Genomic DNA, 15,422 nt, shown 5'->3' with positions numbered 1-15,422 from the left:
AATATTTTCATTTAAACAAGACCTCGTAAAAACATGGTAAAATTTTTAAATAATCCATGTATATCTATAGGAAATAAGCAAAAATACAGAGGACTGTGGGGACGTTTATCCTGCAAGGCCATGACCCGAGTGATACTGATACTCGGTGAGCCGTAAACGTGACCAATGCTATTAGTACCTTGTAAATCTCGAGACTTGCATGCATTTCTACTTTTTATAGATTTATCATATTTAGCTATATATCCTCAAAGCAATTTGCATGACTGTGATAATGCCTCACGAGATTTTTCAATTAAAGCATACGGTATTGCGTAAAGCGATTTTTCCATTAAAATGAAATAAACCGTAATAGGTAAAATCTGCCAAAACTCAAATCCCACGTGAATATATGTATGGTGTTGTTATTAAACCTACGGGTGTTATACAAGATAAATGCGACCTGTTGGTCACATGATCAGCCTGTCAATACAAGGCCGCCCAATGTTCTTTTATTCCGGGATCTAGCCTCGGCGGACCATTTTCTCCGCGAATCTTGAAAAAGAACTTAGTGAAGGAAATTTAAAAATTGACGCACAGCTGTAAGTAAATTGATATTGATTTGTATTTTCTTTTTCAAGTAATTGGATTTAAAAAATATATATATATATGAAAATAAGTACAACTGTCTATCATACATTTTATTTCCGATAAAATCTAGTAATTAATTTTTTTAAAAATAAGTAAAATGATCTATTATAAATTTTATTTCAGATAAAAATGAATTCTACAAAGCATAAATTTTCAAACAGAATAGTGAACGAACAGAAGAGCAATATTTGGTAATATTCTCTCTCTCTCTCTCTCTCTCTCTCTCTCTCTCTCTCTCTCTCTCTCTCTCTCTCTGTTTTTCTTTTTACTTACTTCTTGGAAAATGTGATAGCGCTATGAATTTTGTTGTTAATCAAGTTTAAGTATATGAATGAAAAAAAAAACAATATCTTTTTTGCGAACCCTCTATTTTGTAAAACTGTCAACAAAGGTGTGACGTCCGCTTTAAACATGATAGATGTATTTGATTCGACTTAAACTCTAATATTTTCTTTTTTAAATCTCGATTTAAAGTAGAACGTATAGACAATTCCAACTGCACATATTACAAAATAATATTTGCCAGATATACTCACAATGGATAGTTTTTGTGAATGAATAAAACATACATGTATTACTGTAAAGTCCATTCAAGAGACATTTACGATAAAAAAATTTAACACACCTGTCTTTTTCAGCCGCTCCCCCTTCCAAAAAAAATATATTAATTTAAATAGAATTGTTTTCTGTTTCAAATATAACAAAATATTACACGGTCGGTTACAGGTCATGGTAATTACATACACAGTGATTATAGAAAGGTTGAAATTTTGGGTTTTTTTCTCAGGGAGGAAATATTGCAGTTGTCTGGGAAATACGGGGCTCTTAATTTAGCCTTGGTAAGTTCAACACCCTTCTGTATTATTTTCATTTCTTTCTATTTATATTCTGGCTACTTATTCTTCATTTGCGACATTGTTGCGCGCTACATATAAATAAATTACTTGATCAACTTCGCTTTTTCCACAGGGGTTTCCGGATTTCGCCCCACCAAAGCACGTTCGGAATGCACTTGAAAACGTATCTAACCAATCCAATCACATGATTCACCATTACACCAGGACACTTGTGAGTATAGAATGGCACTCTGTTTCTGAAATAACCCTTGAAGTTTGATAACCACTTGTAAATCTATATTTCTCACACCCATAATATATTTAGATGTATTTTAACCCAATTATTGTTCAGTTTAACTAATTTTAAACTTAAAACTTGATACGGAACGTAATATCGGTCATTTTTTGAATTACAGGGCCATCCAAGATTAGTGAAAATTCTGGCGAAAATCTACAGCCGGGAACTTCAGCAGACGCTGGACCCCATGAAGAACGTGGTGACCACCATCGGAGCTTACGAGGCTATGTACGCAGCTTTCCAGGCTCTGGTCAACCCAGGCGATGAGGTTGGTAACGAACGAACAAACTTACAAAACAAACACACGTCAAACAACGAACAAAAGACAAAACAACGAGAAAGCAAGCAAGCCTAAAAACAAACCGAAAACAAACGAGAAAATAAAGAATCAAAAAGCAAACAAGCAAACCTTATGTTGTTATAGTCATAATTATTAATATGACAGTGTGTATAAAAAAATGTGTATTTTTGTTCCTCAGGTAATCCTTCTCGAGCCGTGTTATGAGCCGTACAAGGTTGTGGCGGGACTTGCGGGGGCAACGGTGCGCTATGTTCCCTTAATTCCAGTAAGTAGCAAAATGTTCTATAACAGTGTGGTTCAAAACAACTCCCCTATGAAATTTTAAATTTTGAATATTAATAAAATAATTTTGACAAGTGAATGAGCCCAATAATTGATAGTCTACTGAATAGAATTTAGTTTAAATATTAAAAATTGTAAATGTATCGGTAAAGAAACACATCAAGCTAGATGGTTTTTGAATCTGTAAAATTCTTTTTTAGTATTAATTCATTAATTTTTAAAATCATTCAAAAGTGCATAACCGTGCCGTGTGTTAATTTATACCAATAAGTAACCTTAATTAAAACAACAGTGAAGTGGTTTGAAAGCAAAACGGGATGCAAGTTATCAATCTGAGTAACCTAACAGTAAATAATTATGTAAACATATACAAGTAATAGAAAAGTATATCTTTATTAAATTTGTTTTTCAGAAAGAAGGATCAAACGAAAGTGACGACTGGAAATTTAACCTTGAAAACCTGAAGGCTGCATTTAATGAGAAAACAAAAGCCATTGTTGTTAATAATCCTATGAACCCACTGGGGAAGGTGTGTATCTTATCCTTTATATAAAAATAGGATATCATTATTTTTCTTAATACCAATAGGTATATATTTTCAACTTACCAAATAATACGTATAGTCAATTTTGAAATACTAGTCCATGAAACGAAGAAAATTGCAAAAAAAATATATATTAACCTTGTCATTCGTTTGTTTTTAAACTAAGAACGCAATTTTAACACTATCCTGATGATATTAACTATCTTACTTGTAGGTTTTTACCAGAGAGGAACTACAGGAGATTGCAGATCTTTGTGTTCAATTCGATGTGCTTTGTTTCTCTGACGAAGTTTACGAATGGCTTATCTATGGGGAGAGACAATTTGTTCGAATGGGTGAGCTGCCTTAAAAGGCAATTAGACTGAATGGAATTGAACAGAAAATTACCTGCTAAATCTAGTTGTATTTTGAACGTACATCCTGTTAATTTAAACCAAAGTAAAAGATCCTTGTATTAATTGCAGCCACGCTCAATGGGATGGCAGACCGAACGATTACAATGGGCAGTGCTGGCAAAACCTTCAGTGTCACGGGCTGGAAAATTGGGTGGGCTATCGGCCCCGCCCACCTCATCTCCGCCATGCACCTGTTCCATCATTTAGCTGTCCGTGGAACCCCGTCTGTGCTACAGGTTAATATGCAACTAAAATGTAGCTCAAGAATTAAAATAATATCCTGACGAAATGTAAATTTTTGGTGTATTTTTAAAGTGACTTACGCAAATTAGGTCAAACTTGTAGACATGTAGATGGTCATCATGTTTTTATTGCCATAGACTTAATTCTTTTAAATCCATTTGAATCAATTAGGAGGAACGAGTACTTTTCACCTAAATTGAATCTTACAGGAAGCGCTAGCAATAGCTTTTGAAACAGAGGAAAGTAGAATTGGAAATCCAGACTGCTACTTCAGTTTGCTGTCCAAGCAGATGGAACAGAAACGGAACGAACTGTCAACTTACCTGAGCGACGCTGGTCTCCAACCTATCACACCCGGGGGAGGCTACTTCATTGTGGCTGACATTTCATCTATAGGTATACCAATTATTGCATGCCAGTACGAAGTTTACACATACCCGGTATTTGTACTGGATTAAAGTGTAATTATTCGTAGACTGGTTTTTTTTTCTGTAAAAGCAATTTTTTTCCATTTCTGTTCCATTTTATATTCGGTATATCTATATGCAAAATATATTTAATTGCGACTCCTGAATTGATAACAAGAAGATTTGTATTCATGATTAATATTTTTTGAAAAAATATCTCTGTTTTTAAATGTACCACCATACAGAGAGAAAAATCAGTTTTAAGCGCAAAAATTACGAACCAGTGAGCCCAGTATACGTTTAGGACAATCCACGAAAAATGCCATATATGCAAAAATAAACGATTCTATGGTTCTTTATTTTCTCAGATACTGAGGACGGTGTAAATCCGAACAGCCAGGAAGCATACGATTCACAGTTTGTAAAATGGGCTATAAAGGAGAAGGTACGGACATTTTAGCATCGAAGATAAATATTTAGTTGATACTACTTATATCTACATAAGTTAAGTTCATCACTCTTTAATTTATAAAATGCATACTACATATACTTGTATCTGCAGTAGCATGATTTCAAAGAAAATCCACCGTAACTTTTATATTTTTCCTGTCCACATTGCAATTGAAGCAAAATGATGCACGTAATTAATATTAATTCCACAAAAAATAATTTATTTGATAAATGTGTTTTATATTTTGGAATATATTATATAGAAAACACGTTTAAAATCAATGCAAACCCAATCAAGGTAATATATAAAACACAGATGAATATTACAGGTTGTCAAGTTGGAAGTAAGACTATTAACTTTGCATTTTCTTCTTGCAGAAACTTACCCTGATACCCCTGTCTATATTCTACAGCGAAGAGCACAGACATTACGGAGACAAATTTGTTCGAGTTTGTTTTGCAAAGGTATAAACTGTAAACCAACTTTTATTCGCGTAGGAGAAATTTTCGCGAGGTTCTCGAGAGCCTCAGCGTCTGCTTGTTTACTAGTACATGTGAACATTTCGCCGTTTGTGAATTTTTCAATAGACTGTTATAACATTTTTAACCTATTTAAAAATGGAGAACCAACAAAGTTTGATATTAATTTGCTGTTATTGTATTTTATTTACCAAGTATCTGCTAGACTAACAATGATTAATTTAGATAATACGTGCAGGGCACTTAATCCTTAGTTAATACTTAGCAAAGCATTTTATTTTAATGATTTCTATTTTGTGGAATCTTTTTTTAACAATGCAGATGGTTTTCATTTTTTCCAGACAGAAGATTCGCTCCAGAAAGCTAGAGGAATATTGAAAAACTGGAACCATACACACGAAAATGGCGTAACCAATGGTCATAATGGACACAATGGGGTTCTTAATGGCACCGGAATGAATGGAATAAAATAGAATTTACATAGTCCAAGAAATGACAGTATCTGTTTAAACCGTTGTAAAAGGATCTCTTAAGGAAAAGCACAAGAAATGACAGTATCTGTTAGGATCTCTTACGGAAAAGCAATGTCGTAAGGAAAAACAGATCTCTTATGCTCCTGTGGGATTTATGGCTTCGTGGAAGAATATATATATTGAAAAATGACTATGAGGATCTCACGAGGAACACCTGTCAAACATTCCGACCAGACATCAAAATTTGTTGGTTTTTTTCATGCTTTATCATCATAATGGCTTTAGGTTGTTACAAATGTAAGATAAGATTATACAATCAGATTTATATCACAAACACTATACCTTACTTTACATAATATATATTATATCTTCGTTATTTTTTAAAAATAAATTGTTATACAATGATTTTTCATTGGAATAAAACTTGATATTTTCAGTTGATTGATAATTTGTTGTTTCTCGCATGGTGAGACGATACAAACCGCCAGTGAAGATCAACACCTTATTGCTGCTAATGGTCTGGCTCTGTGTTTACAAAAATAAGCGAGATACTTTTACATAAAATCACGTTTTTGTTTGGGAATTTAAGCCGAGGATTTGACGACGCATCTTAAGGAGATGCCTAAAATATTTATACAAGCATGCATACTGTTTTCTTGAGCATTCAAATTGCTGATAAACATGAATACAATGGGCACCTAGGGAAAACTGCGAAAAATTTTGTCGTTAAAACTCCACAAATATAGAATTTGATATTTGGTTTGTCATCATTCTGCTTACGAGTCTTTGGAATGTTTTTGTTAACATATTCATAACTGTAATTTCCTGACAAACATTGATCAACGTTAAAAAAGCTTATTGCTTAGCATTATTTATGTTTCTACACACACGTACAATCCATTAGTTTGCAATGAATTTGGCTCATGGAATGGAATAGAAATGAATATAAAAATATGATGTTAACATTCTTCAGCATCGCATGTATATTAACAGAGCTGGATCACTTCATGATTAGGGTCTTCTTTTTTACTGTTGGTTTGTTTGAAGGGCGATTCTTTCAACTATAACTTTTTTCATGAATCAGCAAAATGTTGAAAGGATTAAGTGATGTAAAACATGCTTGGAATATAGATATTTTACACAAAATATCGCGTTTTTAAACGTATAGCGGTATTTAAAAATATCTTTATCCTTTTTTTTTCGGGGGGGGGGGGGGGTGGGTCCTTGAAATTATGCAGATATAATAATTCATGAAAGTCGATTGAAACACGAAACAGTGTTATTCCAGCATTAAAATGTCATAGTTCGTCATTTTTGAAGCGCCTCTGACGTTGCTCGATCCAGTGAACAGGGCCTTGAAACCCCGTGACTGGCCATACTTGGGTCACGTGGTTTCACCACTTTAAGTCATGTGACCTAGGACACTTGTTACATCATAAAGATTTAGAAGTCTTCAAGACCAAATATTTAGTGGCAATAATTAATTTGTCAGTTGTCTGAACTCTCTCTCTCTCCTTCTCTCTCTCTCTCTCTCTCTCTCTCTCTCTCTCTCTCTCTCTCTCTCTCAGAAATATGAACACTGTTACTCTTATTATTAATAGGTGTACTGTACTATATTAACCATGTTATCTGCTACCTGCTCTACCCTAAGGAGCAAAAAAACATTTATTCTACATCACTGCAAATGTTTGAATCGGGTTGAATATTGAATATTGCGATTCATAGAAGTTCTGTTTTGAATGCAAAAAAGTGGCATTTGGAATTTAAAAAATTAAATTACCGGTCCAGTAATTTGTTAATGATCATTTAAACAATGGCCTTTTTCTTTCATGCACTTTCTTTTATATCAAACGATTCATGCGGATTATGAAGGTAGCAGTCATTGCAGAAAAATGCATACATCGTCATCTTAGGTTGGATTGTAATCAGTGACTGTAAATATGTGGTATTGAGATGCTACACGTATTTAACACAGGTAATATAAGAGAATGAAAGGGACTACTGCATTCATTTGCTTCTTTTTTTAACAAAGCGTAGATTCTCTTCAAGCAACAGAGCATTAATCAAGCCCCTTTGTTATTATTATTAATAAGATTACATTTTATTTTCATTTATACATGTACATGTATGAATCTAAAACCTGGTTAAATGTCAAAAACATTTGAGGGATGAATTCTAAAATAGCTTCTAAATTAAAATATAGATATTACATCTACATCTATGCAGAGTGTTTTCTCCCTCATCAAACCAGGTTATAATTAATAGCCACTGACAATAAAATCAGAATTACGATCTATCCGGTCTGTCCGTGTATGAATATACATGTATATACATTTGTAGGTCTCGTGTACATGTACGCGTTCTTTGAACTTCATATTTTCGTCCATGCGTTCTTTGCAGTAATAAATGCTTTGATAATCATTTATTCAAAGAATACTAGTATAGATTTCCTCAAATGTTTTTAACGAGCACAATGAATTTATTTATTTAATGAACAATAAATTTATTAAATTTACTGAATAAAATTACTAAAAATAGGCGAAGACTACCCCAATTATCCCTTGGACACCTCCTCAGCAACCTTTTTGGATCCGCGCATGTATATTAATGCACCATTCGGTTCTACAATTCATACATTTTTTTAATATACATGTACATGAAGGCACATGTAATTGAAAATATGCTGTCAATTTATGTACAATGAACGAACTTTTTGGTACGTCTTGTCATCATGAAGTATGAGAAAGGTATATATACATGTATAATACACATATTTCTCCTCGCCAATCGAATAGGATATTAAGATGAAGTAGTTAATTGTATACTCTCGAATAGTGCGTTACAATACAAACAGATTATGAGCTATACACTTATACTGAAATACCCCATTGATTCTACAGTGCATTACTATACCATCGTATTCTGCATGTAGTTGTAGATAAAGAGAACAAACGGTGTTTATTAAGACACACAGTACTTCAGTAGTGTAACAATGCAGCTCCTGTACTGATTGAATTCAACATTGCCCGAGTGTAGACATTGTACTTTATTTTAGTCATAGTAAAAATTGACTATATCAGGATCAACTTGTTAAGTATCGTTCTTTTCCAAAGCGCAAAGGAAAACACCGATAAGTAAGTAAGTTTTCAAATTATATTGTAATTCGTAATTCTGTTATTATCCTACTTCAGTAAATTTGTGAATGACTTATCAAGAGATACACGTTAGTAAACAGTGAATAATTCAAAATAAAATTGATTTCATTGGTGACCTTATCTATTGACCTATGATTTTGATATTTTTTTTCGAATGCTCAGTAATAAATGACAAGGTAGTTTGCAAATAACATTACATATTAATCAAAAAAGAGATTTTTATCAATTCTGTGTCATTTTACGCAAATATAATCACGTATCCTTCCTGCATATAAAAACGAATAAATTCTCAATGTACATGTTCAATTAATTAAATAAATTTTCACCATTGTTATGATCGACCCCTGAATTTTGAGATTAGAAATAAACTGTATAAGAAAGTATTAGCAATAATAGTAATTTACTTTGGGATCCCTTGAATGTTGGATAAGATCAACATAGTAATTCCAAAAAAAAAAAATAGAAGAAACTACTTATTTAATGTAATTGTGTTCGAAAAAACCCGGATGTAACAGTGGCGGGAAATTCTAGAGAGTATAAACATGTGATATGTAGACATACTGTGCATTCTGTGTAATGTTTTCTCCTTTATTAACTGTTAACTTATAAATAAGTTTAAACTGCTTTTGAAAATGCACTTCCGTGAAAGAAACACGGATATTATTGTTCGTCGGAGTACGTACTAAATATATGAACGACTGAATATTCAAGTATACTTAAATGTAAATGGTCTAGATACCACTAGTATCTATACATTGTATGAACATAGTATCATGTCCCTACGCCATTTTCACTTGCATCCAATCCCACCCCAACCTAAAATAACCACCCCCTCTTGAAAAAAATAATTGAACACCATGTTATTCAATTCTTATATACATGTATAATTATATCAAAGAGAGCGTGTTTTCAATGACGATACAATTCTGTTTGTTCCTGTGTCACTGAAAGAGCAGTATTTGCAGTACCTCCTTAACGTCCTTGAAGATTGTGTACAAAGTTCTTTTTAACAAAGAAAATTATGTTGATGAAAAAATGGTAACAATATGTATCTTTTAAAAATTGCCTGCTGTCAATTTCCCAAGTAAACAATGCATAGCTTGTCCATGTATAACTGGTTCCGCGAATAGAGTCAAATACTAGAAACGCAATATCGGAAGTACATGACATGTACTATTGTTTCGCATGCATTTTTTGATCTTATTTATAAACATAGCACTATGATGGCATTTGTTTTCAGTATGTCAGGATCCACCCGCCACATTAACATGGACAGGGTCTATGGTGGAGGAAAAAAGGGGAACATTTGGTATGCAAAGCAACCTCTCTTTCATCAACAGCTATATATAACACATGGTTTTAAATAGATGTCCTTAATTAACTCCAAATTGTAGGGATAATACTTGTACAAATATATTACATATATTGTATCTATTAAAATTACATGTATACAGCCTATTGGGAAATAATAGATTACCTTCTCTTAAGGGAGGATATCTTGAAATTGTCTGCAGAAAACGGTGCACTAAATTTGGCGTTGGTGAGTTTGAATAAATCAAATCCTTATTCATAGAGAATTTAATTATAGAGACCTTATTTCATTTATAACATTATTGATAATTGCATTGCAATAATAATTCTCGTAGTCGTGTCACTGAGTGACAGAAAAGAGACACTTAAAAGCTGTTTCTGATTTATTTCGTTTTCTAGTAACAGGAGTGCACAAGTGTCACTTTATGCATTGAAAATGGAAGCTTAAAAATTATACCATGTCATTAACATGTATTTGTACAGACATTTTTTTTCTTCCCCAGGGATTTCCTGACTTTGCACCACCAAGTCACGTGGTGGAGGCCTTGGGACATGTGACATCTTACGCTAATCACATGATTCACCACTACACCAGAGCTGCAGTATGTTAAATTGAATTGCATTGAAATGTTAAAGGGACATGGCCACGATTTGAGCTAAAATGCCTTTTTTTCACTGAACTTCATAATATATTATATTCATATGCATTACATTAAAGATGTACCATTCGCGATAGAAACTATTTCGTAATTGTTTTCAGAATAAACTTATCGCTGGTAACTCAACAACTGACATAGGATTTTTGGTCGTTTATAAGAAATGTCACATTAAAGCATACCAAACAACAACAAAAAATGCATACTAGATATTTTAAATAGCGTCCGTGCCGTTTAAACAAAAAGTGAATGCATCTGTAGCTCTAAAAGGGGCCGGGAAAATACAATGCAGTCAATAAAAGCAACCACTGTAATGATGAATGTTTAAATATTTTTAATATAATTAGGGGCACCAACGCTTTTGCAAAATACTCTCAAAGTTATACGGCAGACTTCTGAAGCAGGACATCGACCCAATGACGGAAGTTCTGCCGACAATCGGTGCATACGACGCCCTGTTTACGACATTCCAATCCCTAATCTGTCCGGGAGATGAGGCAAGTTGTACTTTAAGTTGTTGCTCAGGCTGCTTAGTCTTGTCTCGAGGAAATGATCATTTGAATTTTTATACTAACTAATTATCCTTCAGATTAGTTAAACATTTCAATCAAAATTACACCCAAAAAATTGGTCTATTTTCATTGACTTCATTGCTCAACAGAAAAAAACTTTATTGTTTTCTGCTTTTAAAATTTTGCTCTCCGGTTTTGGATCAATCAGCCTTGAGCTGATACAAGAATATTTTGAAAACCGAAAGTTAAAATGTAAATTGAACATGAGAAAAAACTCCAATATCTTTAATGATAGACATGTCTTTAATTTATTTAATGTCTTCTAAAATCAATCTTTGCATGATTTGTAAAATAAGGACTTTTTGTTGTATGGTAACAGTCCATTTTTAGAATCATTTATTGCCTAGATCACATGTATATATGACAAATGAATTTTATCATATTTCAGGTTGTTTTAATAGAACCCTGCTACGAGCCATACATTGAACTCGCCCGACTTGCAGGAGCTTCAGTCAAATATGTTCCTCTTATTCCTGTAGGTGACCCTCGAAGCATGCAAAACAGCAATGCATTCAAACAAAAGACCTAAATACGTTTTCATTTGTAATTATGTAATGTGTACGTGCAAATGGTACAGATAGCAGATTCAGAATATTTTATTTAAATTAGATTTGTATATGCACATTGAAAAAGTGTACTTAATGTGCATGCAACAAGTGTGTTCAAAACTCAACGAAAAAAAATCGTGCATGCATATTTTTTTTCTCTGATTCAGAAAGATAACTCATCAAGCAGTGATGATTGGATATTTGACCTTCAAACTCTACAGGCAGCATTCAGCACAAAAACGAAGGCCATTGTTGTGAATACACCAATGAATCCATTGGGCAAAGTACTACTGAATTTCATTCCTCTTAACCTTGAATTTAAACAGTATGATAATCATGTTACATTCATCTTGAATATTATCAAACTTGAAAAATTATTTGAGCAACGTGTCTGTCCAACTCTGTTTAATGATCACTCACTGAATAACGTTATTTCATCATTTAAGCTCACCTGGGCTTTCAGTTCGAAAACTTCTTGCATTGCGTTTTATATTTTTATATTTACAGTCTTCTGAGAAGCCCTTCGGGCTTCACAAGATTTGATCACGTGACCAACCAAGTTCATATCCCAGTTAACTTTTTAAATTGCTGTTTATTTCTTAAATACACACACGAATTCTTTTAGGTATTTAACAGAGACGAGCTGCAAGCCATCGCCGATCTGTGTGTGAAATACGACACACTCTGTTTTGCAGATGAAGTTTACCAATGGCTTGTGTATGGAAACAGGAAACACATCTACATTGGTAACCTTAACTGTAACCAATATCTATATCCAGCTTCTTAAAAATTCTGGTTGTGATTCAAAGCAGGACAACTTCTTTACTTGCTGTTGAATTTTCACTATTCAGTAATGTATTGAAACAATTTGTAGGAAGTAACTGTAAACTCTCAACTTATTCGTTAACTTTTTTTAAAAAGTGAACATCAAATTAGTCGTTTCTTTCAAGTAGAACTACGTACTCAATTTGATGTAAATGGTGTATAGTATCATATTTAGGGACATGATTATGCATTATTTTTACCAAACCCTAACTATGCATGGCTACACAGTTTTTAAAATTAACATTAAATTAGGTTTAAGATGAAGAATATTTTGCTGGCATAATTCGTTAAAACAAGAAAAGGGTGAAGAAAATAATGCACTAGTGATAGAAAAGAATGACAATAAAAATACTCAAACGATTTGAATTTTCATCAATCTATAAAACCGATAGACAACAAAATTCTGTCGTTTAGCTACGTTGGATGGAATGGCCGAGAGAACCATCAACATTGGGAGTGCAGGGAAAACATTCAGCGTAACGGGTTGGAAGACAGGCTGGGCTGTTGGTCCCGCCAATCTAATGGACGCCCTGCAGAGCTTCCATCATTTGACCATACGGGGAGGTGTGTCAGTGATGCAGGTACAGTTTCCGGAAAAGAACTGGCCTTTCATTGATTTCGGTCGAGTTACCACGTAAAATGATCAATGAATATATTCAAACTCGCACCGGATTATAACTACAGATTTTTTTTATTGCTGTAATGATTACACTATACAACATTGTTACTGCAAATTGTCATTGAGTTGTGGAATTAGTTCTATACTATAATGTATGGTTAATGATGCATATAAGACATGCGCCGTCCCAGATGACTCGATATTAAGTCATTGTCCCTCATTAAAGAGGTATGGGAAACTTTCATTTTGTAACATGCTCTTTTTCGAAGTTAACAATAAAATACAATGTAAAGGATATTCTACAGGTTTGTTAAAGCATTACAGAGCAAGACGTAAAACCAGACATTATTCATAAAATCTCTGATCATGTGAGATTTAAAATGTTAAGTTTGTCTCAAAATCACTTGGTTTTTTTTCCCTTGAATAGGAAGCACTTGCAATTGCATTTGAAAAAGAGGAGGAGCTCCTTGGGAGTGAAGAAAGCTATTACAGGCAGCTACCAAATGAAATGCAAAATAAAAGGGACCAACTGGTGGAGTATCTCCAAGAGGCCAAACTGGACCCTGTCATGCCAGGGGGTGGCTACTTTATCGTGGCGAACATCTCTAAGCTAGGCAAGATACGGGTGTTTATATATTTGAACTGGAGGCCGGGGTTGTCATTTGGTTATAGACCATGTGCTTTGGCTTTAATCAAACAGTGAAAGGAGCTTACGTTGTTCATTCAGTTTTGCTAAAATAAATTTGGAATGGTTATTCTCCTGAATATTTTATTTAGATAGTGATAAATAAAGAAAAGTTATGGGTTTTTTTTCTCGACAGAATCTGGTAATAAGATGGAGGAATCGGCCCAGGAGGCGTTCGATGTCAAGTTCGTGAAATGGGCAATTGTAAATAAAGTATGTAGCAGTCAAACGAGTGCATGAGAAATTAGATCTAACACCACTAGCACACTGTTTCACTCTTCTGGATTTTGATTTATGCTACATCCGGACTTTATACTGTACTCCCTGACTTTATTTTTCAGAAGTTCACAGTTATCCCGCTCTCCATATTCTATTCTCAAGAACACCGACACCTTGGAGAGAAGTACGTCCGTATTTGTTTTGCAAAGGTATGTACTGGGTCGATTAAGTCCATATGTCAAGTCGGTTTTGCAATCCTAGAGTTTCAAATAATATACTACATTTGTAATTCTGCTGTATGCTCCAATTTTACAATACTAGTAACCTTTTTTTTTACTGCATGTACGGTGACCTTTAAAATTATTTCGCAGAGAGAAATGATTAACAATATATGTCTCGTACACACCGTTGAAAAAATTATTTTAAAATCACTTTTTTCTACTATTTCAGACTGATGAAACTCTCAGAAAAGCAAAAGAAGTACTGACAAAATGGAATAACAGCAAATGAAAAGAATTTTCTAATAGTGTTATTTGAATGGGATTCTGACTCTTTTCATTCACACCTTTAATCTTGAAATGTAATATAAATTGCCTTTTATGTTTCGTTTCTCTTGAACACCAGAAAATATACAAAACATTAATATTGTGATCTTGTCTTACTTTAATGAATTAAGTCCCCAACATTCCAAAACAGGTTTATATCAAATGGATTAGGACATATTGATATCAAAAATACAATCATATTCAAAATTTACAGTACTCGGCCACAATTTTAGCCAAATGTTTCACAATTGTGGTTGGATATATGTAAAGTTACAGTTCGTCTTTATTTAAGGAATAAGGAATCATTCTTCGAGCATTATGAGGTGATAGTTTATGTCAATAAGACACATATGTAAAAAAAAAATGACAAGTTTTGTTTACAAAACAAAAAATTTCAAACTGAGTATCTTGCTTGTAACTCAATATTTGACTTTCAAATTTTGACAAGTCATTACAAATACCCATATTATCCATTTTAAACATTAAAAATAGAAAATTAAAGTTTAAAATTGTGTCCAAGTCCCTTTAATACAGTTCAGGTGGAATAACACACCTGGAAAAAGTCACTCAAATTAACAGTAAGTTATTTGATTATGAAACTTAAGATATAATGATAAATAAACTGTACATATGCCAAATAAGCAAAATATTTGCACTTTGGGGATAAGAAATGAATATCTAAAAAATTCAATTCAGTAAACTTGTAACAACAAAAGGCCTCGCGGGATTAAAAATCGGGATGTAAGGATCACAAGCCCGCCACTTAATCCGCTCAGCTATGGAGTAATTTACATGTTGCGGTGGATATAAACCCAATAATAAAACAAAATGTCGTTTCGATCAGCGGGCAGCCATTTTGTGATGATGTGTTATTCCACCTTAAGTAATTTCCAGGAGAATACAAACAAGTTTCCTGACAGAATTGGTCACATAACAAAGCAAAAGCAATCA

General features: G+C 33.4%; 1 protein-coding gene across 1 annotated transcript; it reads left to right on the top strand.

Annotated features, from left to right (window-relative positions):
• Positions 1-472: 472 nt before the first annotated feature.
• Positions 473-15,415, top strand: LOC128173630 (kynurenine--oxoglutarate transaminase 3-like). The gene is made up of 22 exons (XM_052839307.1): positions 473-578; positions 751-818; positions 1,415-1,466; positions 1,597-1,695; positions 1,880-2,029; positions 2,241-2,327; positions 2,757-2,873; positions 3,103-3,223; positions 3,353-3,519; positions 3,736-3,922; positions 4,302-4,378; positions 4,762-4,848; positions 10,306-10,404; positions 10,806-10,959; positions 11,432-11,505; positions 11,746-11,862; positions 12,204-12,324; positions 12,818-12,984; positions 13,450-13,636; positions 13,844-13,920; positions 14,049-14,135; positions 14,377-15,415. Exons 2-22 carry the CDS (start codon positions 757-759, stop codon positions 14,434-14,436), a joined length of 2,349 nt encoding a protein of 782 aa, XP_052695267.1. The 5' UTR covers positions 473-578; positions 751-756; the 3' UTR covers positions 14,437-15,415.
• Positions 15,416-15,422: the final 7 nt, after the last annotated feature.

This window comes from Crassostrea angulata, chromosome 1 (assembly GCF_025612915.1).
Source record: "Crassostrea angulata isolate pt1a10 chromosome 1, ASM2561291v2, whole genome shotgun sequence".
Classification (NCBI taxonomy): domain Eukaryota; kingdom Metazoa; phylum Mollusca; class Bivalvia; order Ostreida; family Ostreidae; genus Magallana; species Magallana angulata.
This window is presented reverse-complemented; position numbering and strand designations above follow the sequence as displayed.

Excerpts from the sequence above, each read along its gene's own strand:
- LOC128173630 (XM_052839307.1), top strand. The coding sequence starts at position 757 with ATGAATTCTACAAAGCATAAATTTTCAAACAGAATAGTGAACGAACAG. Across the intron at positions 13,921-14,048 it reads AATGGGCAATTGTAAATAAA|AAGTTCACAGTTATCCCGCT; the intron begins GTATGTAGCAGT and ends TTTATTTTTCAG. Across the intron at positions 14,136-14,376 it reads TCCGTATTTGTTTTGCAAAG|ACTGATGAAACTCTCAGAAA; the intron begins GTATGTACTGGG and ends CTACTATTTCAG.